This window comes from Pseudorca crassidens, chromosome 2 (genome assembly GCF_039906515.1).
Source record: "Pseudorca crassidens isolate mPseCra1 chromosome 2, mPseCra1.hap1, whole genome shotgun sequence".
Classification (NCBI taxonomy): Eukaryota; Metazoa; Chordata; class Mammalia; order Artiodactyla; family Delphinidae; genus Pseudorca; species Pseudorca crassidens.
In genome coordinates this window covers 167,675,244-167,702,289 of record NC_090297.1, presented here as the reverse complement: position 1 = coordinate 167,702,289, position 27,046 = coordinate 167,675,244, and the positions used below count along the sequence as shown (strand labels likewise).

The window sequence follows — 27,046 nt, the reverse complement described above, 5'->3', positions numbered from 1 at the left end:
CTGAGCCTGCGCTCTAGAGCCCGTGCTCCACAACCACAACAAGAGAAGCCACAGCAATTAGAAGCCCGCACACCGCAATGAAGAGTAGCCCCTGCTCGCCGCAACTAGAGAAAGCCCACGTGCAGCAACGAAGACACAATGCAGCCAAAAATAAATAAATAAAATAAATAAATTTATTAAAACAATAAATAAAATAAAATGGGATAGTCAGGACTGAACAAAACATTCTGGGTGTGGTGTGATCAGGGCAAAGCAAAGGCAGAAGCATTGCCTCTCTTAGTTTGCCCATTACAGTGCTATTAACATACACCATACTAGCTTTTTACAGCCACATTAAATTGTTGACTCATAGTAAGATTATAAACAATGAAAATCCCCAGAGTTCTCCATCCTCCAGTTATCTAATATAAGACCTTGCATATATCAGTTTACCCTTATATTGACGCACAGAGGATTCGACGGAGCCAATATTCTCTTTTAAAATATTGCTAAATTTTAACTTTTGAGATCATTTGAGTCCCATCTCTGTCATTCAGTACATCTACTACTGTCAAACGGAACAGAAGGTTCTAAAAAGACTGCAATACAAAGCAGAACATTCCAGGGGCCCAATGACTGAGTCCAGAGATGCTTTAAGAGTTCAGAAGAGGGCTCCCCTGGTGGCACAGTGGTTGAGAATCTGCCTGCTAATGCAGGGGACACGGGTTCGAGCCCTGGTCTGGGAGGATCCCACATGCCGCGGAGCAACTAGGCCTGTGAGCCACAACTACTGATCCTGCGCATCTGGAGCCTGTGCTCCACAACAAGAGAGGCCGCGATAGTGAGAGCCCCGTGCACCGTGATGAAGAGTGGCCCCCGCTTGCCACAACTAGAGAAAGCCCTCGCACAGAAACGAAGACCCAACACAGCAAAAATAAATTAATTAATTAATAAACTCCGATCCCCAACATCTTAAAAAAAAAAAAAAAGGAAAGAGTTCAGAAGAGAGTGGGACTGTTTACTGGTGAGGTTAGTGCTAGGGAGTAATGATACCTATTCCAGTTGTTTAGAGTTTTCCAGTTTTATTATTCTTCCCATTCCCAGATTATAGTCACCATGCTGAGCATTACATCCCAGATCACTGATTTTGAGAAGCATGGAATCACCAAGGAAAGGGATATCATCAATAAAAACAATAAAAACAGTGTAGAGCTGTGGTACACAAAAAGAAACCTGTATTCAGGAAAGCGAGACACAGCAGTAAGTGTCTTAGATCTTAATGTCACTGTCTGTTAAATGCTTTTATTTGTTCCAAGAGTTTTTTTTTAGTTATGCTGAGTTTTCTAGATAGATATTTTTTTCTTTCTATGCAACATTTGTATCTCTGAAGGCTTATCTCTTTCATTGTTTAGGACTTCCAGAACAACACTGAATAGGAGCAGTGGTAATGTTGAACAAAAGCATATTGGTCTGGTTGCTGACTTTAGTGAGAATGTCACTATTTCACTATCATGAATAGTGTTTGCGGGCTTCCCTGGTGGCGCAGTGGTTGAGAGTCTGCCTGCCGATGCCGGGGACACAGGTTCGTGCCCCGGTCCGGGAAGATCCCACATGCCACGGAGCGGCTGGGCCCGTGAGCCATGGCTGCTGAGCCTGTGCGCCTAGAGCCTGTGCTCCGCAATGGGAGAGGCCACAACAGTGAGAGGCCCGCATACCATGAAAAAAAAAATATATATATATATATATAAAATTCACATACCATACAATTCACCCATTTACAGAGTACAATTCAATGCCTTTTAGTATATTCAGAATCATCCAATCCTTACCACAATCAATTTTAGAACATTTCATCACCTCCCCAAAAAAAGCTCTGTACCTTTCAATAGGCACTCTCATTTTCCCTCAACCCTTAAAATTAAAAAAAAAAAAAATGGTTTTGATGATGTGGCACCTGCCTGCCTCCCCGACCTCACTCTATAACACTCCTCTCTTTGTTCACCTTACTTCCGCCTACTCTGGCTTCCTTTGTGTTTGTTATTTTCCTTTCTCTTCTCAGAGACAATGTGCTTATTATTCCTACTAATAATCCCAGCTCTCGATATGGCTGACCTCTTTCCAGCCAGTTTTTGGCTCAGACATCACCTCTTCAGAGAAGACATCCCCACTTTATCTACCGGATATCTTCTCCCCCCCCCCCCACCCCGCCTCCGCTGCTTCCCAGCTCATCTTCCTGCTTGATTTCTTCTACAGCGTTTTCCACAATCTAAAATAATTTCATTTACTTATTATCTGTATTGCTTCACAGGAACATTAGCTCAAAAATGGAACAGACTTATGTCCACTGTTGAATGTTCAGTACCTAGAGCCATGCCTAATATACAGCAGGTGCTCAATAAATATTTGTTGAGTAAATGAATGATGGAATAAATGGAGGCCAAGGTGAGAGAAAACATGGTATTTTGGGGGAACTTTAAATGGTTGAGCATGGCTGGAGTACAGGTTAGTGAACAGAGGTGATCCTGGAGAAGGAAGAAGCTATAACATCAAGAGGTTCACATGTCATTGTAATGAGCTTGCATTTTATCCTAAAGGCAATAGGAAGCCATAAAAGATTTTTGAGGAAGTGAGTGGCATTACTAGATTTGGCTTTTTAAAAAACCTGGAGCCAATGAGAGATGGACTGGAGAGGAGTAACAGTGCAGGAAGGAAGATTAGACAGGAAGACACTGCAGTGATTCAAGGAAGAAATAAAGGGGTATATGTGTGTAAATTAATGTAGAAGAAATGGGAGTGGAGAGAGAATGCAGACTTCCAAATATGTCACTTGGATAAAGTTTTTATATAAGAGCCTATAGAAAATAACTTCAAAGTTATTCTCACATTGTACTTAGATTTTTTTAAAAATTAGGTCTAGTCCACTGTTTTCATATAGACAGAGAACTCTTTTCTTAGAAGGAAGTACTTTCCAAACATGGCCAATTATCAGGATCACCTTGGGGATCTGTAAAATAATTTAGGGAGGGGTAGGCAAGAATGAAGAGTTTTTTAGACATAATTCAGAGATACCTGTGAGACATCAAAGTAGGCTTTTGGGTATAGAAATCTAGAGTTTGAGAGTTCTAAGCTAGATACAGATTTTGGAATTCTGGGTAAAAGGCCCTTAAGTGAAGCCATATTTGTGGATTAGATCATCTAGAGAGAACTTAGGACAGGATCATGGTGAACACTGACATTCAAGGAAAGGGAGACAAAGAGAAACCAAGAAAGGAGACTGAGTAGGAGTGGCTATTAGGGGGAAGAAGAAAAACAGGACAGTGAGAAGAGAGTTGCAAGAGGGAGAGGGGCCAATGGTGTCAAAGCCACAAAGACCTCTTCCTGCAGGTGCCTTGTGAAAACAGTACTCCAACACCGTCTCTAGTGAGTGTTACACTTAAATGACTACCGAATCCCTGGAGTAGCTGTCTTAAAATACACGGAATTTTAAGACAAAACCGCTTGGCTGGAGCCTGTGAATTCGTATTTTCTGAAAAGCTTCCCAGGTGATTCTGACATGCAGTGGGTTTGGGAATGATTAATTTAAACCACTTGCTTAATACAATGAGAGAAATTTATTTAAGAGCACAGGACAGAGTCCTAAACAATAAAAACCTAGGCAGAATATCAGAATAATTTTGATAGCATACATTATAATCTTCCTTTGGAAGGAATAGGAGCAATTACCTAACTTTCCACAGTTAAACTGCATAACGATGCCATAAGGATAAAGTAATGCCCACAGCAAGAATACATAGTTTCCAACTACTTAAAAACAAAAAAAGCTGGTGAATAACAGAGAGAGCTAGAATTAAATAATTTATTATAAAGAAATGTTTCTTCAAAATCTGTTTCATCAACATATAGAATATTTTAATGTATTCAGAATGGGGGTAGGAAAACGTTTTACATTACTGTGAAAGACAAGAATGAGATTTAGGTAATAACTTGTGGTTCTGTGCCCTAAAGAAATCTGGTTTACAAAACAGGAATGCTGATTCAACAGTGCACCAGGATGGCCAGTTGGAACTAAGCTTTACTTTCACTGCTCCAAATAAAAGGAGGAAAAATGAAATGTGAAATATACTGACTTTACAAGTTTTCCAGATGTCAAAATTGGTCTGGTTGATTCATTAATCAAGACGTTTAAAAATTCAGTTTTCTACTCCTAAGTAACCAAATGTAAATCGGTGATCAACAATGAATGAAGTAAAGGTAGAGCTCAAATTCCATCCAATTAGTTTTTGAGGAGCAAGTCCTTCTCCTGGCTGAGTCGACGAGATTTCCCTTCAAGGAACAAGTACATTTTTAACAGATTCGGGAACTCGACTTGCATAGTAGTCATAATTCCTCAGTGTGGCCAGGACGCCAGCTGAGTTCATGTGCTTCACTTCCTTGTTATACTGAAGGGCATTTCCATGGATATCGGTTAACTTGCCTATGGAAAAAACATCAATACAATGTCAATGGCTGATCGGATCATTATGGTTCTAGTTATTTCTAACAGCTTCTTGCTTCCCTATATAATAATATCCATTGAATTCTGGATAAAATAAGGAAGATAATGCATGACCACAAAGGTTAAGTATTAATTCACTTACAATTTAAGACTACAGAGGAACTTGACTAACTAAAGGCTAAATCATTATTTTTTCTGCCTGATTAAAATAATTTCACTTAGTATTTTCAATTTATACTTCTCAGTAGCAATTAATTTCTCTTTTCCTGGAGTGATTACGTTTCCTATTGGTTATACTCCATCACCCACGATTCCCGGTTTCAAAAGTGTTTTCTTCATTCTACCATTTATTAGTAACATTTTATTTGGTAAGAGTTTAAGTGAAGTATGTTCATAAAACACAACTGTGTTATATTACAGTCTCATTTAACATTCTAATGAGAATGGATCGTGATGAATTTAACTTCCTTGTCATGTAATATGCTGAGATATCGACACAATAATGTACCAGGAGAAATGATAAAATAAAAGTCAAGTGTTTAAGAGTAAATGTGGGGGCTTCCCTGGTGGTGCAGTGGTTGAGAGTTCGCCTGCCGATGCAGGGGACACGGGTTCGTGCCCCGGTCTGGGAAGATCCCACATGCCGCGGAGTGGCTGGGCCCGTGAGCCAGGGCCGTTGAGCCTGCGTGTCCGGAGCCTGTGCTCCGCAACGGGAGAGGCCACAACAGTGAGAGGCCCGCATACCGCAAAAAAAAAAAAAAAAAAAAGAGGAGATGTGATCTGATGTCTATTTGAATTAGAAAAATTATCTTGCTGTGTATATATCTGTAGTATTTTTGTAGGTAGATTAAAAAAATTCCAACTCTATGATCTTTAAGCGCTAGCACTGAGACATTTACCAATACAATATTGGTTCAAAAGAAACTAATGAGGATGATGATGAATATTTTACTTTTCAAGAAGAAAAACCCCTAAAAGCATTAAAGCCATAAATTAATAAGGGTTTAATTAAATGAACTGTGTGTAGATCAAGGTCCAAAAGAGAAACTGTAACTAAAGGAAAATGAATTCACTGAAAATCTACTTTCTCACCTATGAAATGCGAGGCTTAGATTGGATAACCTCTAACTTTCCTTCTATCTTTTATATCCTAAGAGTCTAGGTAAAGTAACATTACTGAAATATCATGTCCTAGCATAGTACGAAAACTGTATAAAAACTGTAATTCCCCCAAATAAAATGGACTAACCTCCCACAGCATGTAAAATGACTTCTGGAGCACAGGTATCCCACTTCTTACAACCAGGACTTGCAAATACATAAGCAGAGGCTTTGCCTTCAATCAGCTGGATAATCTGTAAGGTTAAGAGAATAATTATCCCTCAACCATGAATTAACTGAGGTACAAATAAAGAGAAACTGCTTGTTTCTATCAGTATATTTCAATTCCTCTGTCAGACTTGGGTTAAAGCCTTTAGCAGGTATAAATGAGTATTATGAAAAAACATATAGAATACATGCATAATAATGTAGTATCTGATGGGAAAAAAAGAAGTCAAATAAGCTACAAGGAGGATATCTGAATGGTCTCTATATTCTAAGTTAGTTAAAATAAGGTTTTCTTTTTTATGCTTTCTTTTCTTCTTACAGTAAAAGCAATATATATTTGTTGTAGAAAAAATAAAGCTTTTTAATCTTGTAAAAAATTTGACCATTATTATATAAAGGATACAGAAATATCGACCAGTACAATAGTGTATAGGTTGTAATAAATCCTAACAGATATGTGATGCTGACTAGTCTAAAAGCAGTTTCATAAGTCCTTGTTTTGGTATCATATCTGTTGCTATTTCTGCTACCAAAGTATGAATTTTAAAAGAGTCATCTTGGACTTCCCTGGCGGTCCAGTGGTTAAGACTCCGTGCTTCCCCTATAGGGGTTGCGGGTTTGATCCCTGGTTGGGGAACTGAGATCCCGCAAGCTGCACAGTATGCCAATAAATAAATAAATAAAAATCAAATCAAACAGTCATCTTACTAATGCCCTGTAATATTCATACAAAACTGAGGTCACTGAGGGACTTCCCTGGTGGTCCAATGGTTAAGACTCCATGCTTCTACCGCAGGGGATGCGGGTTTGATCACTGGTCAGGGAACTAAGATCCCGCATGCCGCGTGGTATAGCCAAAAAAAAAAAAATCTGAAGTCACTGATAGAAGCCGCATGACTCTCAGCAGTAACTTGCTATCAGCCTTTCGTTAGTGGCTTGACTTATTTTTTGGTTATACTATAAAGTAATTAGTGCTGTAAACTCCAGACTTCAAATATTGAGATGAAGAGGCCAGCCTGGGAGAATAAGGAGAGCCTCAGTGAACACAAGGTAACCAGCTATTCTTTTTAGGATTGCTGTATTCAATGACACGTTCAAACCATTAACCCTTGCTGCAGACTTCTGAGTAAAAGCTTTCTCTTTCTTTTAAGAAATCTGTGTCAAGTCTTATTATGTGCCAAGAACTATGCCAGGTATATTTTTTGAGGGAAGAGGGACTGTGGCTTTCGTCCGATTCTCAAAGAGGTCCTTGATGCAGAAAAGTTAAGAACTGCGCAACAAGGTCTTTGCAAGGAGAAGAGGTGGGAGCTGTGTAGGGTGGGGACTTTGCTCCTACGGGGAATGGTACCTCCTCGGGAATAAAAGAGGTAATGGCATTTTGTAGTTACAAAAGTAGGGGCAAAGAGAAATCATATTTCAGTGACTATCAGGAATATATTTTTACTTTGAAATGTTTTACATTTTTTTCAAAATACTGCTATTTTTAAACTTCCATTTTTCATCCTCTTATAAGTAAATGCTTTTAGAGGGAGATCACTTTGGAAGCTGCTGTAAAGGCTGGTTGAGGGATGATGACAGGTTTCACCCAAGGCACTGGCAGTTGAGATGGATGAGACATTAGGGAAGAATTAAGAAGATCTATAGGTAGGATCAGATTGATAGGATGTGAGGCAGGAAGGAGGCTAGGATGGCTTTCAGATGTCTGGCTAGAGCAGTTAGAAAAATGGCGGTGCCATTAAGCAGATAGGAAGTAGGGAGAGGAACACATCTGGGGGCAGGTAGAAAGAGGATGCGTTCCAACTGGGGATGCCAAATTTGAGATACCTGATGGATGTCATCATGACAACCAAGGGGCAATCAGATGAGAAGAGATCAGGGATGGAGATCAAATTGTGTTCCAATTCACAATATTCTCAGGAGGATGGGAGCCTAGGTGAATGAATGGGGTAAGTATCCAGAAAGGGGCAGGCAGGCCCATCCTGGAGTCTGTAGAAGAAAAGTCTGGGAAGTAATCCAAGAGGATCCTTGAGAAAATGAGGACTGGCAAGAGGCCTGGGGTCTTATCCAAATGGCTTATCACTGAATTCTCTTAGATAAAAAAGACTTGAACCACAACATTTAAAAAAAATTCAGGGAATTCCCTGGTGGTCCAGTGGTTAGGACTCTGCACTTCCACTGCAGGGGGCACAGGTTTGATCCCTGGTTGGGGAACTAAGATCCCACATGCCGCGTGGTACGGCCAAAAAAAAAAAAAATTCAAATGTTGCTGTAATGTATCTTTAATGGCAAATTACAATCTTTAATCTCTTCTCCCAAACTCTTATTTCACATTTTGTAACAGTGCAGTATTTCTTTTAATAATTCAATTGCATTTCAGGGTAGATGATGGATGGATTTTGGTACCTTATTTCCTGCTCCTCCCACCCGCAGCACATCATCAGGGTTCATAGCTGCAACGCAGTCCGTAACCAACTGGCTGTTATGGGACCGGGTAGTTGTGATAATGTGTTTCCCGGCAGGCACTTCTTTCAGCTGAAACCCGAAGGCACCTAAACCTAAAACTCCCCAGATTGTTCTCCCCAACACAGCATCTGGTCCTGCCTATGTAAATGGGTGAAACAATGGCAAAGCTTGTCATCATTTGGAGAGAAAGGTTCGCCATAAATAGAACATTTAGTTATATTAGCAACATGATTTTTTAAAAATAAAAACATGATAATGTTATAAAGTACAAAAGCAGTATCATCGACAAAGAAATTTTCCTGAGAACATCAACTGATCGTTCTCATTGTTTTGGTTAATAATTGGGTTTCAGGGAGTTCCCAGGTGGCTTAGTGGTTAGGATTCTGGGCTTTCACTGCCGTGGCCTGGGTTCTATCCCTGGTCGTGGAACTGAGATCCCACAAGCCACACAGCACGGCCAAAAAAAATAATAATAATTGGGTTCCAAAGGTACGGAAAGGAACTTCTGGTTATTCCCTGGAGTCTTCAGGAAAGGCAACATCACATGCTGATTCCTGTTCCTTTCAGAATTATCCAACAATCTCATTACTGTATTTGAAAATAGCTGTTTGCAAAAGGTACATAAAGTCCCCAGGAAATGAAACACCGTGTATTGATTACTTTTCATTGTCCAAGGAACAATAAGGATCATATTACTATGGGAATAGGTAATGGTGATAATATAATAATGCTGCTATAGAGACAAAGCGAGTGCATATGCCGATACTGAAGAGCGGCCATGTATAATGGGGTCAGGGTTAAAAGATTTTACTGACAATTGGGATGGTAAGATGACAATGACAGTGCAATCCCAGAATCTGTATTTTCCTTTGCAGCACTCAAAGAACTTTCAGCCACATTGTTATAACTATACACTTCATATAGAAAAACATAACCGGTATTTCATGGAAAGTAAATCTGATGCATAAAAGATTAACACAAAGTCGTCAAAATACCACTATATCAGTAGAGTAGACATACAGACATATATTTTTACTTAATACTAAACATGTACCACCCACCATACTAAGTACTTTACATATATTATCTCATTTAATCCCCAGAACAATCCCATGAAATAGTATTATCATCCTTATTTTACAGATGAGAAAAATGAGTTTTGGAATCATTCCGTAACCTGACCAAGGACTCTAAGAAGATCATAATCAAACTCAAGCTCATCTGTGTTCAAAGCCAGTATTTTTCGGGACCTCCCTGGTGGTCCAGTGGTTGAGACTCTGCACTTTCACTGCAGGGGGCGTGGGTTCGATCCCTGGTTGGGGAACTGAGATCCCATATGCCACAGGACATGGCCAAAAATAAATAAATAAAATTTTTTTAAAAAGCCAATGTTTGTCGTCACTAAACTAGTAGACTACCTCGGTTTACTTCTCAAAATGCTTTCACATACATCATCTTATTTACCCTACAGCAGTACTCTGGGTGCTGTTATAGTGAAATATGCTTGGGCTGCAGGGTTGGATTCCCTGGGAAGCGGAGATCAACACCTGTGGAAGGGAGGGGGGTGGGCAGAGGGAGAAACCGAGCTGTGGTGCAGACACGACCACAGCTTCAGCCAAGCCCATGGGGAGCTCTGGAGCCAGAATGGCTCTTCAGACTTGTACCAAACTGGGGAGAACACATCCCAAACTGGGATGAAATGCCAGGCCTTTACACCCCTCCAATCATCAGTCACTAGAAATGGACTACCTTGGGAATGGGCGTGTTACTGGCAAGGCGGTTCTTCACAGGTGAGGCGATCCCCAAAGAGGCTGAGAGCTGAAGGCTTTGTGCGGACGGCACTCCCAGCAAATGGGGCAACAGAGGAACCAAAAAACAAGCACTGGGGGCTCAGTATATGTTCAAGTGCTTCCCCTCTTCCCTCTTGAGTTTACACTATAGGAGAGGCTGGAATCGGGAAAGTACAGAGAGGCTCTGTGTGCTCGTTATGCTTCAGCTCAATTGCTGAGACTAATTTCATGTGCCCAAGAAGCCTATTTATTAATTCAGCTCTCCAGTTATTCTGAAAAAGAAAGGAAAGCATACTAAATAGAGGACATGAGCACTCTGGTCCCTAAAAACTCATATGACCTCTGTGAATGAATACGTCCGCAAAGAGGATGGGACCGTGGAATCTGGCGCCCTGATGAGGTAAATGCAATCCCATGAGGCAGCCAACTAGCCTTCCTCTGTGCTCCTGATCTCTCAGCCTCTCTTGCTGACTCTCTCCTTCAGAGTTCCCACACCAACTGTCTGGGGGTAAAAAAGGCTAACATTTTCACCTTACTGATGAGTTCAGTAAGATTCCTAATGGTTAAGGAGCTACCTCCGATATACAGACAGACTGGGTTTCTTTGCACTATTCCATGCTCTTTCCTTTGAGTGCTTCCCAGCTTCAGGATCTGTTAGAAGCAGTAATAAAGTCTGAACTGTAAAAAGTCTTCTATCTGGCTCAAGAGAGCAATGTAGAGCAGTGGCTAAGAGCTTGGACTGCAGTTTAGATACCAGACCTGCCATTGACCAACTAGGGCAAGTTACTTGTCTCAGTTTCCTCTTCTTTAAAACAGGGATAAAGGCTTCCTTAAAGGACTTTGGTGAGTATCAGAATGGGATAATGCATGTGTATCCCTCGAGTCTGTCAGTACACAGTAAGCTCTTGATAAACGTTAGCTATGATGATAATGACTTTAAATTGGACATTCAGCCTTGAAAACTACCAACAAAGCTAAGCAACTTTTCTCCTTGTTGCAACAAATTTTAAGGCATAAGCAAGAGAGAAGGAAGAGAGGAGGGAAAGAAAGTGTACAGAAGGGCACGTGGTGAAGGGACAGGTAACAAAGGAGAGAAGCAGAGCAGGAGAAAATGAGCTGGTACGTGGGACAGACAGTGACTACCGGGGTACCACAAGTTGCCTACCTCTTTTCTGCCTACCAGTGCAGCCAAAAGCCTAGCTATTTTTCTCACCTTTGCTTCACTCCTGGGTTCCCTTAACTTTTGATTTTCATTGTTCTGTGGAAAATGAATACAATTTTTCTAATCTCAGAAAGAAGTGATGGAAATGGTCAACAATTCCTAAGCACTTAGATCCTTTTTTGATAGAAAGTGCCACGCACTGCAATATTATCTATGAATTAAATGCCCCTATTTCACTTGCTTTAAAGTTTACATGACAACGGCAAACTTGTGTCTGCATATCATACTGTATAAATATTAGTCGTATTAAAAGAATGAATGGACTCTTAAGCAGTTCAATGTGAGACTTTCCCAGTAATGAATGCATAGTTTTGCTGAATAATCGTAAGATGCACACGGTTATAAATAAAAAGTTATAATCACATAAATGATATTAAAAACAACAAACTTATCTTAGAACTAGAGATTAATCCTGCTCTCAACTCAAATTAGAGATTCAGAAGTAATAGTCCCCACTCTGGTTACTTTGTTTCTCCAAAGTTCTATCAAGGTCACACTAACGTAAATACCTTAAGTATTTTATTGCAACAATTTCCTTTAACATTTAATGTGATCTAACAGTATATTGCTGATTTGGAATTACATTAGCCTCTTACTTCTAAGGAAGACAATTTCTTGGGAGTATAGTAGAAAGTCAAAGCAGATTAGAGAGACAAAATGAGAGAAAAGAGTACAAGAACATGTTTAGTTAATGCTGACTATAATTTAGGCACTATGTAGTATTACCTGCAAAACCACATGGCTAGCCTCTTTTCTTGGTTGAAATGGTTCATTTCTTCAACGTGCTTCAAGCACCACCTGTAAATCAGGTGTCTCAATGACCAAGCTAACCAAGAGCCATATCAGTAATTCCCACACTTTTGCTTATGATTTGAATCATAAGGCATACATAACAAATATGTGCAAATCATACAGTGTGTCTGTGTACAGTCACATACATACATACACATTCCTGGTATCAACACCCCCCAGAGGACCTGATTCCATACATCTGGGGTATAACCTGGGAATCCTTACTTTGGAAAGCTCCCCCAGATGATTGCATGTGCAACCAAGCTAGAAATCATTGGATCAGATAACATTAAGAATCATATAATACCATAATTATTTATCTAATAAAATATTTTGGTATCATTTATAGTAATACCTGGTAGTTGTAATATGGCTGGTTAATAACTCCTGCTATGGCTTTTCCTTCATAAGCAATTCCAATAAGAACTGTTACATTGTCAAGAAGACCTAAAAAGAAGAAATTTGTATCAATTACATAACCTTCTCAGGTTATGACTCATCATCAGCACATCAATGGCTCCAAGTTATTTTTGCAATAAATGTAAGGAATTTGCAATGATTCATCCATGATTAAACCTACTCTGGCAAAATACACAAATTATGAGAGATGGCCAGGGACAGAAGTAGGGACTACAGCCACTTAATTGAATTGATACACATCGTCTCATGGTCCCATTAGTAATCATCTGTAAACCAATCAAGTAAATCAGCCATAACTCTGCAGCCATCATCATCAGATTCCTCTGTGCCCCCCTCTACCACCATCCGACTCACCTCTGCCTGCTAGATCACTCTCGATTGCAGGATTACTCTCTAGATTTGCATTTCAAGCCCCTAAATTAAGATTTCTCACAGTGGGGCCAATGGACTAACAAGCAGCATTAGAATTAACTGGCTCAATTTTTTCAGTACAGATTCTCAGGCTCCTTTGCAGAGCTAGTGAATCAAAACCTCTGGAGGTCGGGGTTGAGAGCTGAATGAGCTGTTTAGGTGTTCTTACACGCACTGAAGCTGCCTAGAGCGCCCCTATTTCTCAATGGATTACAGAGACATTTTCACACGTACTACAGGATTCACTCCTCGTAGATATGTCTCATCCAAGGGCAGAGAGAGTTTTTTCTAGGAATTACGAGACAGTTTTCTTTTTTCAGCTGAGAACCAATATAAGAAAAGCTACGTTGATCTTCCTCTCAAAAATAAGAATCTAAGCTTATGCTATGCTCCTAAAATCTACCACTCTGGCTCTGAGCCTGGCACTTCTCACTTCAGCGTTGCCAACTTTATTTTAATTTGCTGCCTTCTAATTTTGCTCATCTTAGATAATTTCAGGAAGGAGAAATATTGCACTGTGTTTCAAAACCCATCTTTAGAGGTGAGGCTGTGAAGTGAGACAGCAGTTCGCAGAGGAAGCGAGCGAGGGATGGGCATGGGATGGTGGCAGAGCAAGGCGATACAGTGACACTTTTCATCATTTTTCTACCCAATAAAGCTGGGGGTTCAGTATAGTCCCTTCGGTTACATTGGTTTAATGTTAGTTATTTTCATCTAGGGGACATTAGGATTGTGGGACTGGTGGAGTATGGGGGGGGTGGTATTTGAAGGAGATTAAATGTTTACAACTAAACATCATATATTAGTCCTACTGCTGTCAAATACAAATATAAAAGAGATACCAACCTTCAGTATATTCCTTGGTACCATCCAGAGGATCAACCCAGACCACAAGCTAAAAAAGAGGAAATGTCCAAATTGAGCATATAAAATTTAAAAAATTGATTTAAATGGATAAACTAAAACTATCTTTTTTTTTAATTTTTGAAATTATATTATGGGTGGCTTAAGCCAATGTCATCATTGTAATAATTTTTTGTAATAATTTTGTAATAATTTTTTGTAATAATTTTGTAATAATTAAAAAATAATTAAAAATAATTAAAATAATAATTAAAATAATTAAAAATAATAATTAGAATAAAAATAATTTAAAATAATTAAAAATAATTAAAAATAATTTAAAAATAATTAAATAATAATTAAAAATAATTAAAATAATTAAAAAATAATAGTAAAAAAGTAAAATATTAAGTAAAATATTAACACAACATTGTAAATCAACTATACTTCAATAAAAAAAATTTTGATATAAAATGGTTAACTGGTAAAAGTTTATTGTTACCTGAACACTAAACATGTGGCCATGAACATCCTGGGCTCTAGATGGTGATATAAGGAAAACTTTAAAGTGGCACCAAAAATGTTTTGTGCGGATGCTACTCATTTTTATATATAAATGTTGATTTAAGATAAATAATGACAGTCTGATTATCGTAAGGACACACGTATATGCGGCCAAGAAAAATGAATGGTTTATAAAACTGGCAGTAGCATAAAAAAGAAGTCCCCTCTTCTTAGGACTTTTAATATGATTCAGGATACGCAGCCATTAACCACTAGATGCTTGATGTAAATTTGTGAGGGCATATTTCTGACGGGAGACACCACATCTTTTTTTCTATACTGCATATCACAGAACAAAGTGCCTTACTCATAGTAAGTGCTCAACGAATGAGTGTTACATAAATTAAAACTCAAAAATTAAAGAAGTGTGATAGTTATCTGAAGTCATAGATTTAATTTAAGCAACAATCAAAAGCAAGGGGGGTAATTTTTATGACCTTCCAAAAATATAAGGTAGCAATCCATTTCATCTCCTTCCAGCTCCAACTACCAATGAAATGTTTTACTACCAAATTTACTAAATAACAAATTAGATTTTCTCCCTAAAAGTATTTTGTTTTTTGGCCATGCCACGCGGCTTCAGGGATCTTAGTTCCCTGACCAGGGACTGAACCTAGGTCCCAGCAGTGAAAGCACCCAGTCCTAACCACTGGACTGCCAGGGAATTCCCCCAAAAGTATTTTTAATAACAGTTTTAGAGTGAAGAGGAAATCAATAGAATGAGAAAATGAACTCGAAGTGAATAGGTCAGACATCCCATATGGTTGCCAGGCACTTATATGTTGGCTCTGAAAGATTTCAAGTTCCTGGTTTCCCTTGTTTTATAACTACCAAGTTTTCATCATGATGGCAAATTTTATTTCCTTTACTACGACAAAAACTGAAGATAAATAGAAAGTTAAGTAATAACATGGATCATACGTCTTCCTCTTTGATAGCACTGTACTGTGATGGGCATGGTTGCTTCAGTATCTCCTCCCACTGACCATCTTCAATCAACTCTTGATCCACGTCTTCAGGAGGCAGATCCTAAAGCAGAGAACACAGATGATGACCGAAGCGGTTTCCTGTTTACAGAATACCGTCTGTCTCAGCAACAAGAAGAAATGCAGTATCACAGGTTTCACTAGTCCTTCCTGTTTACCATTTCTATTTAGAGCTTTTAAAGCACACTGAATAAAATTGCAAAAACAACCACATACGGCTCATCAAAGTTGATTACAAAGGATCCCAACTTCATTATCCTGAACAAGGATTAAAAAGAAAAGAATTTTTAAGTAGTATACACCTATTTACACAAGTGACTCTGCTATCAGCTATGTCTAACTCTCAAATACATGAGATGTCAATTCCTTCACCTTCACAGTGTTAGTCTTTGAATAAGTATGCAAATAAGCCTTAATTAAAAAAAAAAAACAGGAACCATAAAACCCATTTTATTCCAAAGTTCTAGAACTCCACCCATCTTATACTTTGTATGTTGAATGTCACAACAGTAACCATATCATCTATGGTCAAGAACTGACATATGTGGCCTAGAAATAAACCAAAATATTAAAAGCAGATATTTTCTGAAAGTCCAAGAAAAATGATAGTTATTTTTGTGTTAAAACACAAAAATATAATGCTTGAAATCATAAAAGTAGTGTATAAATCACTAAAGGGGCAATTACAAATCCATACAGTAAACAGGGATTTAAAAAAATATATGATAGTCTTACCTCTTCCCCTATAATTGTTAGTTTGGGGAATTTCCGTGCCAAAGAAGAGCATATGCTCATTTGAACTAATCGGTCCGCCTTGGTCTGCAGGTCTGTTGCACAGGTCTGCAACAAAGAACGCACATTTTAGCAGAACTAAGTATGAAATAAGTTGTTCTTTGATGCCTCATGCGTGATTATCTATATCCATTTAAATTACACTGTCTGTTTTAAGATTGATCAAGCTTAAATTAACATCATATGAGTCAGTTTCTTGGCTGGGTTTTTCTCATGGGATTTATAGTGGCTAAAGTTTGGAAAGGAGCTTTTAAATTACTTAGAATATTTTTTCCCCCAGTTCACAAATTCCTTTTATAAGATCTCTACGTTAATCTTTTGCTTAAGCAGGTTGACAGACAAGAAATTCACAGTTTTCAAGGCAGTTAATAATAATAAATAACTCTTTAGTTATTTAAAAGGTATTTCTTATATGGATCTTTCTATAAACTCCACTCAATCCTAATTTTAATAATTCAAGAGGTCCTCAGAATGATTCGTTATTTCTTATTTCAAAATTTTTATTTCTAAACTATAAAAAAATAAAAGTGAATGGCAGTAGTATTTACTACATAACTCACCTATGGCACTCAACTCAATCCATAACTCATATAGTCACACTTGTGAAAGACAGTGACCACTTCCTTGGTTAGCTTGCTTTCAGGGAATTAAGACATGTTGCAATTTATACATGCCTGTTTAGGTGGATTTACACATTATTTTATCTTAAATAGCAGATCTTTCGCAATACTTCGTAGTGAGATAAGGAATGACTATGAAAATCAAACTCTTTTCTGCCACAGGGAAGTTTGCTGGTTATCTCAATGTAAAGAACAATTTTGCTAGAATGTAGTGCCACAAAGCCAGAGACCTTTGTTTTATTTTCTAAAGAACTGTACCTGGCACACAGTAGGTGCTCTGTAAATATCTGTGGAATGAAACTACTTAAAATAATTGTTGAAATTGAAGATTACTTACCTATCAATCAAGTTTAGAGACCACTGCTCCAGAGAAAAAAAGACACGTTGATAGCCATTCAACTCTATGAGGAAAGCTCTCCCAACTCTTCTCTAGGATAAGATATTCCCTGCTCTTTCTACCGACATAGTGCCAGATCTCACCATTCTAGATACTTTGTGTGACAAATCTGTTTTTGCCCTGTCTCTTTTAAAATGAGGTGTCAACAAGTGGATATAAAGTACTAGAAGTGTCTGACCAGTAGAGAGGACAGTGAGGTTATTATCTTTCTTTCTAACTTGAACACTATATTTCTATTACTCTTTAGCTATCGGCTACAAAGTGGTCCATCTAATATAATCACAAGAGAAAATCAATTTAAATAAAATAAATAATGCTAAGAGAAAAATATGCAAAGATATGATCCAAAATATTGGCGGTGGTGGCCTAATAGATGATTTTGTACTTTTTGCTGTTTTTCTCCACTTCCTATGTTTCATAATAGAGAAAACAATAAAAAAGGAAAGACAGTAAGATTAGTAGCCTTCTGAAAGTAGCTGTTTTACATTGTTGGCTTGTCATTGAGCATGTATGTGATCAACTAAAACCTCTTTTTCACACAAATTTGAATCAGACTCCCCCCTTATTACTTGAACATTAATATAGGACTTTATTCCTATTGTAATATCTTGTTGAATTTGGCCCACCTTTCTCAGAGTTTGCAACTATTTTGAATACTTATTCTGCAATCCAATACAACAACTAGCCCTTCCAGCTTCATTTTATTGACATATTTGATAAGTATCCTTTCTACATCCTCCTCTTCCACAGCACTTTTGAAAAGATGCATTCAACAAATTTTTTAAACTGTATTTAAGTTAATGGCTAAAGAGAAAAAGACAGTCAGGAGCAGAGTCCTACGATCTGTCAACCAGTGACCATTTTCCAGCTTGAAAGTGAATCATGAATAAAATTATGGGGTAACATTGTTCACCTAGTTATGAGTACACCTAACAGTGGCTCAGGATGGGGGATGAGAGATATCATCTATATATTATAAATAGCTTGAATGCTTTTTGAAAATGGAAAATAAGGGACCATAACAAATTTTTTAAAAAGTTGATTCAAATCAATTTTGATTTCAAAATCAAGATACCCTATATCTATTTCCTATACTATTAAGCCCATAAATCTATCAAAAAAGGAAATGAGATTTATTTCACTAGTTCTTGTGATTTTTATTCTTAATTTTAAAAGTAGTTATGTTGAATATCCTATAATTAGTTCACAGGAACTTATTTCTAAGTTGTTTTTTACTTATATATATAAGGTCCTTATTTTTTTATACAAATAGCCTTAAATAGATGCTTGACTAATCATAAAGGAGCATCTTAACTACATCTCTATTTCAAATCATTAAAATGTTTATCATATCCTAAAATTTTCCCACTTGGGAAAAATTACAATACAATTTTCCTTAAAGATTATGACAGGGCTTCCCTGGTGGCGCAGTGGTTGAGAGTCCGCCTGCTGATGCAGGGGACGTGGGTTCGTGCCCCGGTCCGGGAAGATCCCACAAGCCGCTGAAAGGCTGGGCCCGTGAGCCATGGCCACTGAGCCTGCGCATCCGGAGCCTGTGCTCCGCAATGGGAGAGGCCACAACAGTGAGAGGCCCGCATACCGCAAAAATAAAACAAAAAAATTTGTAATGTGAAATAATCATAAAATCTTGTGGAAGAAATTATATTTTAAACTAGAACACATGCACGGTGGGATTTCTTTTAAGAATCAACTAACACTATAAACTATCTTTCTGTTAATTTACCTAAGTTTTTAATTATCTTACTGGAAAGAAAACCTTTGCTTTAGGTTTCTTTTCCATGCAGAAAAAACATTTTAAAGCTTTGAATATAGGGGATACTTATTTAAATGCCAGATGTTACCAAACATGTCAAGTTCACCAAGGACTGCACGGCTTTGCATGAAGTAGATTACTTCAGGATATGAAGCTTGGTTCCAGTGCTCTGGAGCTAGACAGCGGTTAGAAGGCCCAGTCATATAAGTAAAGGTTTTGGAGGTAGGAAGTCTAGAGTTCTCTGCAGAGCAGAAATGGAGCCCATTTGAACTAAGGGTCTTGCAATCGCCATAAGGGAGCCATTGAGTATTTCAACTATTAAAGTCTGTCCAGATTATTATATCCTTTTAGCTAAACCTCAAGGGACAAAAACAGAGTTGGTATGAAATGAGACGAGACTTTCAGTACCTTCTCCACGATACCCAGGTCTCCTTCAGCAATAACACGCCTGACTATCGTTCCTGCCTTTTGAGCAATAGAATATGCTGAAGCCACCAACCGCATCAACACAGTGTGACTGGAAGCCATGACGTGCCCTAAAGGAAAATCGAGAGAAATGTTATGTTACTTTCAAAGCCAACTGCTGGTTTCATTTACTTGAATTCAAGTCAACATATTGGTATTGAGTGTTTACTTGAGACTGCTTCAATTAACTGTATAGATTCTCTAATAAACATTTACTAAGAGAGACTTGGAAAAAGACTCCATTTCAGCATTAGCTCTCCCAATAAATTCTATAGTATTCTTTTTCTCTGCAGATGGGACATTTTGAGGCATGGGGGTAACTGGCCCAGGACTATAAACATGTGAATAAGTTTTATGTATGACAAATGTAATGTACAAAAGCTGTGGACGTGCTGCAGGGGCTAAAAAATAAGGTATAATACCTGCCCTTAAGGAGCTAATATTTTGGTGGGCTGAGGGTAAAATACTGTAAGCTAATGTCTATAACATAAAACTGGTAAGTGCTGACAGAGGTATGAAGAGCATAAGGGATGTGTATGTATGTGGGAAGTAATTAAAAAGGGGAGGGACTGCATGTGATTACATTTAGTTTCTGAAACACAATGAATATTCCTTTAGAGATTGAATAAAATTTAATCTGCTGGTTATTGGCTACCATCCTCATCAGTAGCAAAATAAAGAGAACAAGCAGGATAACCACTGGACTGAAGACCAAGCATTTGGAAAAGTAATGAGTGTCAAGCAGCCCCTGGCCCAATAAAAACTATGAAAAAAACAGTCTTTAGGATCAAGTACTTTCCTTTTTGAAAATACAGATTCAAATCCTGCAATTTTATTGACTGCTTTGATGCTGGGATACATCACCCAGATTCCCTCTGGGGTTGAAGGACTTACTTCCCCAGCTGTTGAGAGGGCTGCCAACAGATGGTCTTTGGCTGCCACGTCTTTAGGAATTTATCTGCTGAGAAGAGTCATTTCACCTGAAACTGGTCAACAGGGGGGTGTAAAGGCCATTCCTCACTCCAGCTGGGCTGCCACCCCAATTCTGCTGGGCCTTCCTAGCTTCCAAATTCCCAGTGGGGTGGGCTGAGCCTTAGCTGGGACTGAATCATGGTCCAACTGCCCTCATCCCCCATCCTGAGCCACTGTTAGGTGTACTCATAACTAGGTGAACAATGTTACCCCATAATTTTATTCATGATTCACTTTCAAGCTGGAAAAGGGTCACTGGTTGACAGATTGCAGGACTCTGGCCCTGACTGTCTTTTTCTCTTTAGCCATTAACTTAAATACAGTTTAAAAAATTTGTTGAATGCATCTTTTCAAAAGTGCTGTGGAAGAGGAGGATGTAGAAAGGATACTTATCAAATATGTCAATAAAATGAAGCTGCAAGTCCTTAACTTCCTTATAGCAGTTCAGATTACATCCAGTTTACAGATTAAATCCAGATTACATCCAGCAGTTCAGATTACATCCACTGTACTTCCTTCTCTACTAGTTTTACACCTTCTGGCTTGTAAAACACTAACTTTTGTAAGCATGTCTCTCTGAAAGCTCATCAAAAACAGGGATTAAAGGCACAGGCACTGAAGCCTACTTCCTGTGTTCAATTCCTAGCTCTGGCACACATTAGTTGTGTGACCTTGGGAAAGCCACTTAAATTCTTTGTGCCTCGATTGGTAAAATGGAGCTAGCAATAGTATTATAACATAGAGTCATGGTAATTATTAAATCAGTCTCTGGCACAAGGTAAGCACTAAATAATGCTGGCTAACCATTATTATAATGATTATTCTCATTGCTGGCTATCCTGCAGGGACATTAGGGCAGCGTTAATGGCAAAAAAAAAAAAAAAAAAACCTATAGCTTCCGCAACATTATTTTGACTCTGAGGATATAATATTACCAATATGACCCAGAATCACAGCACAGGTTCTTTTTCATAATGTTCTGGGCTTGAGGCTTGGAGTATGAAAAAGGGTTGTACAACATTTAAGGCAATCAACCTAATATCCTATCATTTAAGGAATCTTTACAGCTGTCAACATGGCTAGTTCAGAAGGACAAAAACAATAGGAATCAATGATCCATTTCTTCTCATAGCCTGGGAGAGGTATCTTGAATTCAATATAAAGGTGGTGAGCATATGAGGATTAGGTTCTTAAAATAAATGATGAAATCGGAACCCAGGGGGAGTGCAGTAGTATCCAAGTTGAGGAGATGGAGCTGGGTGTCTGCGGAGGCCAACATGATAGGAGTGTGCAGGGCAGAGTACCAGAGAGACCTCTGGAGACCTGCTAATCATTGCAGGCAGGTGAGGAAACTACCTGAAGGAACAGTAGGTGTGATCTTCAGAGCTCACACGGCTTGGGAGTTCATGCACCCACTAGCCAGTGGGAGACCTCATCATTCACAACACACTGGTTAGAGTAACACACATTGCGGGTGGGAATGTAAGAGGGTGCAATTACTTTGGGAAACAGTTTGGCTGACCCAGCATTCCACTCCTAGCTATTTGCCAAGAGAAAAAGAAGTGTAAGTGCTCACAAAGACTTCTTCATGAATTTTGTTTGTTTGGTTGTTTTTTTTTTTTTTAATTTTTTGGCCACACAGCACGGCACGTGGGATCTTGGCTCCCCAGCCAGGGATCGAGCCCATGCCCTCTGCATTGGAGGCGCAGATTCTTGACCACTGGGCCGCCAGGGAAGTCCCAAGACTTCTTCATGAATGTTTATAGCAGATTTATTTGTGACAGACAAAATCTGAAAACAACCCAAATGTCCCTCAACAAGTGAGTGGATAAACAAATTATATCAAATTATACACTTTAAATATTTACATTGATTGTATGATAATTATACCTCAATAAAGCTGCCAGAACCATAAAAAAAAAGAAAAATAAATAAATGGTGAGTTCCCACTCAAAATACTAAGACAATTTATCTTTTGGAACTTGACTATAACAGAGCAAATTCTGAAAAAAAGAGAAATGAGCATATATCAAAATATGATATAAAACTATAGTAATTAAAAGTTTAGTCCTGGGCAGAATTTGAGAGACAAATCAATGCAATCAAATAAATTCCAGAGATAGATCCAAATACACTAAAGGTGATAATTCAAATCATGGAGGAAAGTTAATTGTGCAAAAAACGGTGGGGACAATTGCTAATCTTTTTAAAAAGTGTTGGAATCTTTTTGCCTTCTTTATATCAATGTGTATTCCAGATCAATGCATGATTTTAAAAGTAAAGAATGAAACTATAAAAGTATGGGGATAAAACATGAGTGAAATGTTTTATAAATTTGGAAAAGCACTTTTAAACGTGACTAAAACCAAGAATCCATTATATATTGATAAATCTGAAGGCATAAAAATTAAAATGTTTATATAGCCAAAATACCATAAACAAAGCAAACAGATGAGTGACAAAATGATAACAAAAATTTGTATCACATACTAGACAAATGTGCTAATTTTGTTACATAAGGGGCTTACATATATCAATATGTAAAAGATGAATGATTCAACAGAAGAATGTGCAAGTGACGCCAATAGGCAATACTTAGAAAAATAAAAGCAAAGGCCATTAAATCGTGAAATGCTCAATTTCACTAATTATGAAAGAAATGCAATCTAAAACAATGAGAAATGATTGTTCGTATGTAAGACTGGCATAGATAAGAAAGTTTGCCCAGTGTTGGCTGGAGTGTGAGGGAAGATCCTCCTGAGCATTATTAGCGAGGATGTAAAGTGGTGAAACCGCTTTTTTGAAAATCTTATTAACAGTAAAATGTACACATCTTTTAAACTAGCAATCACATTTTCAGGGAATCTAAATAAATAAAGCAAGTCTACAACCAGAAAAGGCAGTAGGAAGAATGTCTGCTATTTTAACGAAATTTAATTTTAGGCGTAAGACAGCCTCTAAATTTGGATGCACTAAAGAACTCACCGTCTAAGTCTGCCTTGTTATTTCAACAACATATGGCCATAAAAAGACCCCGGGGCACAGGTAAACAATCAAAATGCTGACACTGAAGAATCTAGGTCCGATATCGGAATATCTGGAGAAGTACTCTGATTTGCGTAATTTTTTTTTAACATAAATCCTTTGAATCTCTTCATGTCTGTGCAGAGGGGTGGAGTTAGGGGACCAATAAACTACTCAGATCTGCCTAAGGCCCTTGCGCTGCCCCGCAGGAGAGAAAATTACTTACAGTGACAAGACTGGCACCAAGTCAGACGAAAGAGACTTCAGGGGTAACCAAAAAAGCGTTACCAAGCAACAGGTCCCCCGCAGCGTCCAGTACAGCGCTTACCCTCCGCGGATAGGTCATCAGTGGATGCAGACTAAACCTACCTCAGCTACTGAGCATGCGGGAAGTTCGGCGCAGGCGCAGAACAGTTACTTTGTCACCGCCCGGTCTGATTTCAGACCCGCCGGAAAGTTCCACTTGTCCGTGTTTTCGCCAAGCTTTCCAAGCTTTCCGTAGGCTCTAGTCTCCTGAAGTCAAACCGAAAGGTGTATTAAGTAATCATTCTGGTTTCAGGTGTCTTCCAATCCACTTTGTGCTCACAGTTTACTCTTAAGATATTTGTTCGGTTAGTGATACCGCCCCGTGGCGGCAGGCGGCTACTTAACCTCGAAACCCTACGAGTCCGTGGACTGGCTTCAGGTGGTGCGCGACGCCCCTACCTCTGTTCCCCCTAAGAAAACTTTATGCAGAAGTGTGTTTGTTACTAGCGTTTATTTTTTATTTTATTTTTTAAAGCATTTATCAGATTCCTGAAAGGGTCTGTGACCCTCTCATTCGGCTACTGATTAGTCCTGGGAGATTTTTTCTCTTCTTGGTCGGATGTACCATATTAATTATTTTTGTTTGTTTTTTTGAAGCACAGGAAAAAAAAAAAAACCTAATTACGACTTTTATTGCACTGCCAAAAGTAAAAACAAACAAGCAAAACCAAAAATTGCCTGTTTATTCATTTTGGCTTTCACCATATATTTAAGGAGCACACTTCTTGTGTCTGCCTGTATTTCTGTGTCCATGTGGGAGCCGACCTGCGGTGAAAACAGCAGAGCGAAGAGGCAATGATCTTTTTTTTCAGTATTGAAAAGTAGGGCACTGTGATTAAAATATAACAACATAAAATAAGATGACAGAGTTAATAGCAAACATATCAGTTATAACAACAAATGTAAATTGTTTAAACTCATCCATTTAAAGACAGAAATTCTCTGATTAATTAGAAAGCCAAACCCACTGTTTCATCAGAGTAGAATTCAGGGTAAAAAAAATTATCAAAGGGAACAGTCTTTTTTTTTGTTAAAGGTATCCTTTATATTAATAAAACTGCTTTATTTTTAAACATTTTAAAATTAAATAAATAACCCATCACTGCATTCTCGTTGCTAAAAAAGAAAAACAATCAAAAAACCCCACAACAATCTGTCCAAGCCTTTTCTTTTCTTATTTTCCTAGTTTCATATGCTTTATTTTATTTTCACTTAAAAAAATAAATTTATTTATTTTTATTTTTGGCTGCATTGGGTCTTCGTTGCTGTGCACAGTCTTTCTCTAGTTGCGGAGAGTGGGCTTCTCATTGTGGTGGCTTCTCTCATTGCCGAGCATGGGCTCTAGGCATGCGAGCTTCAGTAGTTGTGGCTTGTGGGCTCAGTAGTTGTGACACGCAGGCTCAGTAGTTGTGGCACGCAGGCTCAGTAGTTGTGGTGTACGGGTTTAGTTGCTTTGAGGCATGTGGGATCTTCCTGGACCAGGGCTCGAACCCATGTCCCCTGCATTGGCAGGCGAATTCTCAACCACTGCGCCACCAGGGAAGCCCCATTTTTTTTAATTGGGTAAAAGATTCATTAAATTCTATAGTGCTATACAATTTTCAAAAATTTTGCACATGATTTCGTATAATCCCATAATAACCTTTTCCCCCTACTCCTATATTGCCCCTTCCCTTTCCGCTCTCTCTGCTGGTAAGCACTAGTTTGCTGTCTATATCTGTGTCTGCTTCTTTTCTGTTTTATTCACTAGTTCATTGTATATTTTAGATTCCACGTATAAGTGATATCATAACGGTATTTGTCTTTCTCTCTCTGACTTATTTCACTTAGCATAATGGCCTCCAAGTCCATTCATGTTGCTGCAAACGCAAAATTTCATTATTTTTTATGGCCGAGAAGTATTCCGTTGTTTATAGACATAACACATTTTATCTATTCATTTGTTGATGGACAGTTACGTTGCTTACATACCTTGACAATTTTGTAAATAATGCAGCTATGAACACTGGGGTGCATGTACCTTTTCCAGTTAGTGTTTTTGTTTTTTTCGGTTACATACCCAACAGTGGAATTGCTGGATCATATGGTTGTTTTGTTTTTAATTTTTTGAGAAACCTCCATATTGTTTTCCACAGTGGCTGCACCAATTTACATTCCCATCAACAGTGTAGGAGTGTCCAGACCTTCTTAGAGCTTCTGTCCCCAGATTGGAATTTTGCTTTATCTTTCCTGATAATGCAGAGCCATACTGCACCATCTGGTTTTGTAGGTTAGACAATTAGGAAAATTCTAAGAGCAGAATACTTACAAAATTTTTACAATGTTTTCCCCACTACTTTACAATTGTTTTAGCTTCATCTAATTCAACAGCAGTTTGTTCTTGTTTTTTAGAGACATGCCTTTACTAGATTCTTAAGAACATCAGCTTAGTTTTCATTAAAAAAAAAAAATTGCTTTGGGAATTCCCTGGTGGCCCAGTGGTTAGGATTTTGTGCTTCCAATGCAGGGGGCACGGGTTCGGTCCCTGGTCAGGGAATTAAGATCCTGCATGTGGCAGGGCCCAAAATTAAAAAAAAAAAATTGGTTTCGGGGAGAGGGTGGTTAGTGAACAATTTTCACTTGTGTGCTCTTCTGTAACTCCCAAAGTTTTGTAATTAGAAAGAAACAATAATTTCTATTAAAAAAAAAAAAAACAACAACTCACCAGAGAGCAGTATCAACAAATGGCTGCCATTACATGGAGTTCTAGTTTGAGAAGACTTTTACTTACATAATCTCATTTGATTTTCATAATAACTGAGTTAAGTCAGACCATTTATTTTATTATGTTACAGATAAGTATAACAAAATTTACCATCCATTGGTTTTTATAATTAAATTGTATAATTACACAGCGAGTACAACTGGCATGAATAAGTTCAAGGATAAACACAACCGACTGTGAGCCCAACAGGTGGGAAGGGAAGTGTGCAGGTGTCCTAGAGAGTTGCCTTATGCTCTGATAGCTCAGTGTACCCTCAGTGCAGGTTTTAGGAGTAAACAGAGAGCACTGTTGCATTCAACAACATGTTATGTGGAGGTAGGCTGTACTTGCTAAAGCGGTGCTTCCCAGTAAGGTAGCCATTAGCCCCATGTAGTTGTTGAGCACTTGGCAAGCTGCTAGTCCAAATGGAGATGTGCTGTATGTGTAAAATACATAGCACATTTCGAAGACTTAGCATGAAGAGAAAGAATGTGAAATATCATACTTGTAATTTTTGTTAATTACCTGTTGAAGTGATAATATCTGGTTTATACTGGATTAAAGAAAATATACTTTCTAAAAAGGCAGGCCGCTGTGATTGAAATATGAGCCGGTCGCGCCTGCCCCATCTCCTTCGGCCCCTGGGTATCAGCCCGGAT

The 27,046-nt window shown here is 38.3% G+C and overlaps 1 protein-coding gene across 1 annotated transcript; it reads right to left on the bottom strand.

Annotated features, from left to right (window-relative positions):
- Positions 1–3,571: 3,571 nt before the first annotated feature.
- On the bottom strand, positions 3,572–27,046 carry BPNT1 (3'(2'), 5'-bisphosphate nucleotidase 1). The gene is made up of 10 exons (XM_067729720.1): positions 26,913–27,046; positions 23,565–23,851; positions 19,286–19,413; positions 16,030–16,134; positions 15,230–15,337; positions 13,748–13,796; positions 12,426–12,517; positions 8,207–8,404; positions 5,724–5,829; positions 3,572–4,453 (listed from the first exon to the last, which is right to left on the bottom strand). Exons 3-10 carry the CDS (start codon positions 19,403–19,405, stop codon positions 4,305–4,307), a joined length of 927 nt encoding a protein of 308 aa, XP_067585821.1. The 5' UTR covers positions 19,406–19,413; positions 23,565–23,851; positions 26,913–27,046; the 3' UTR covers positions 3,572–4,304.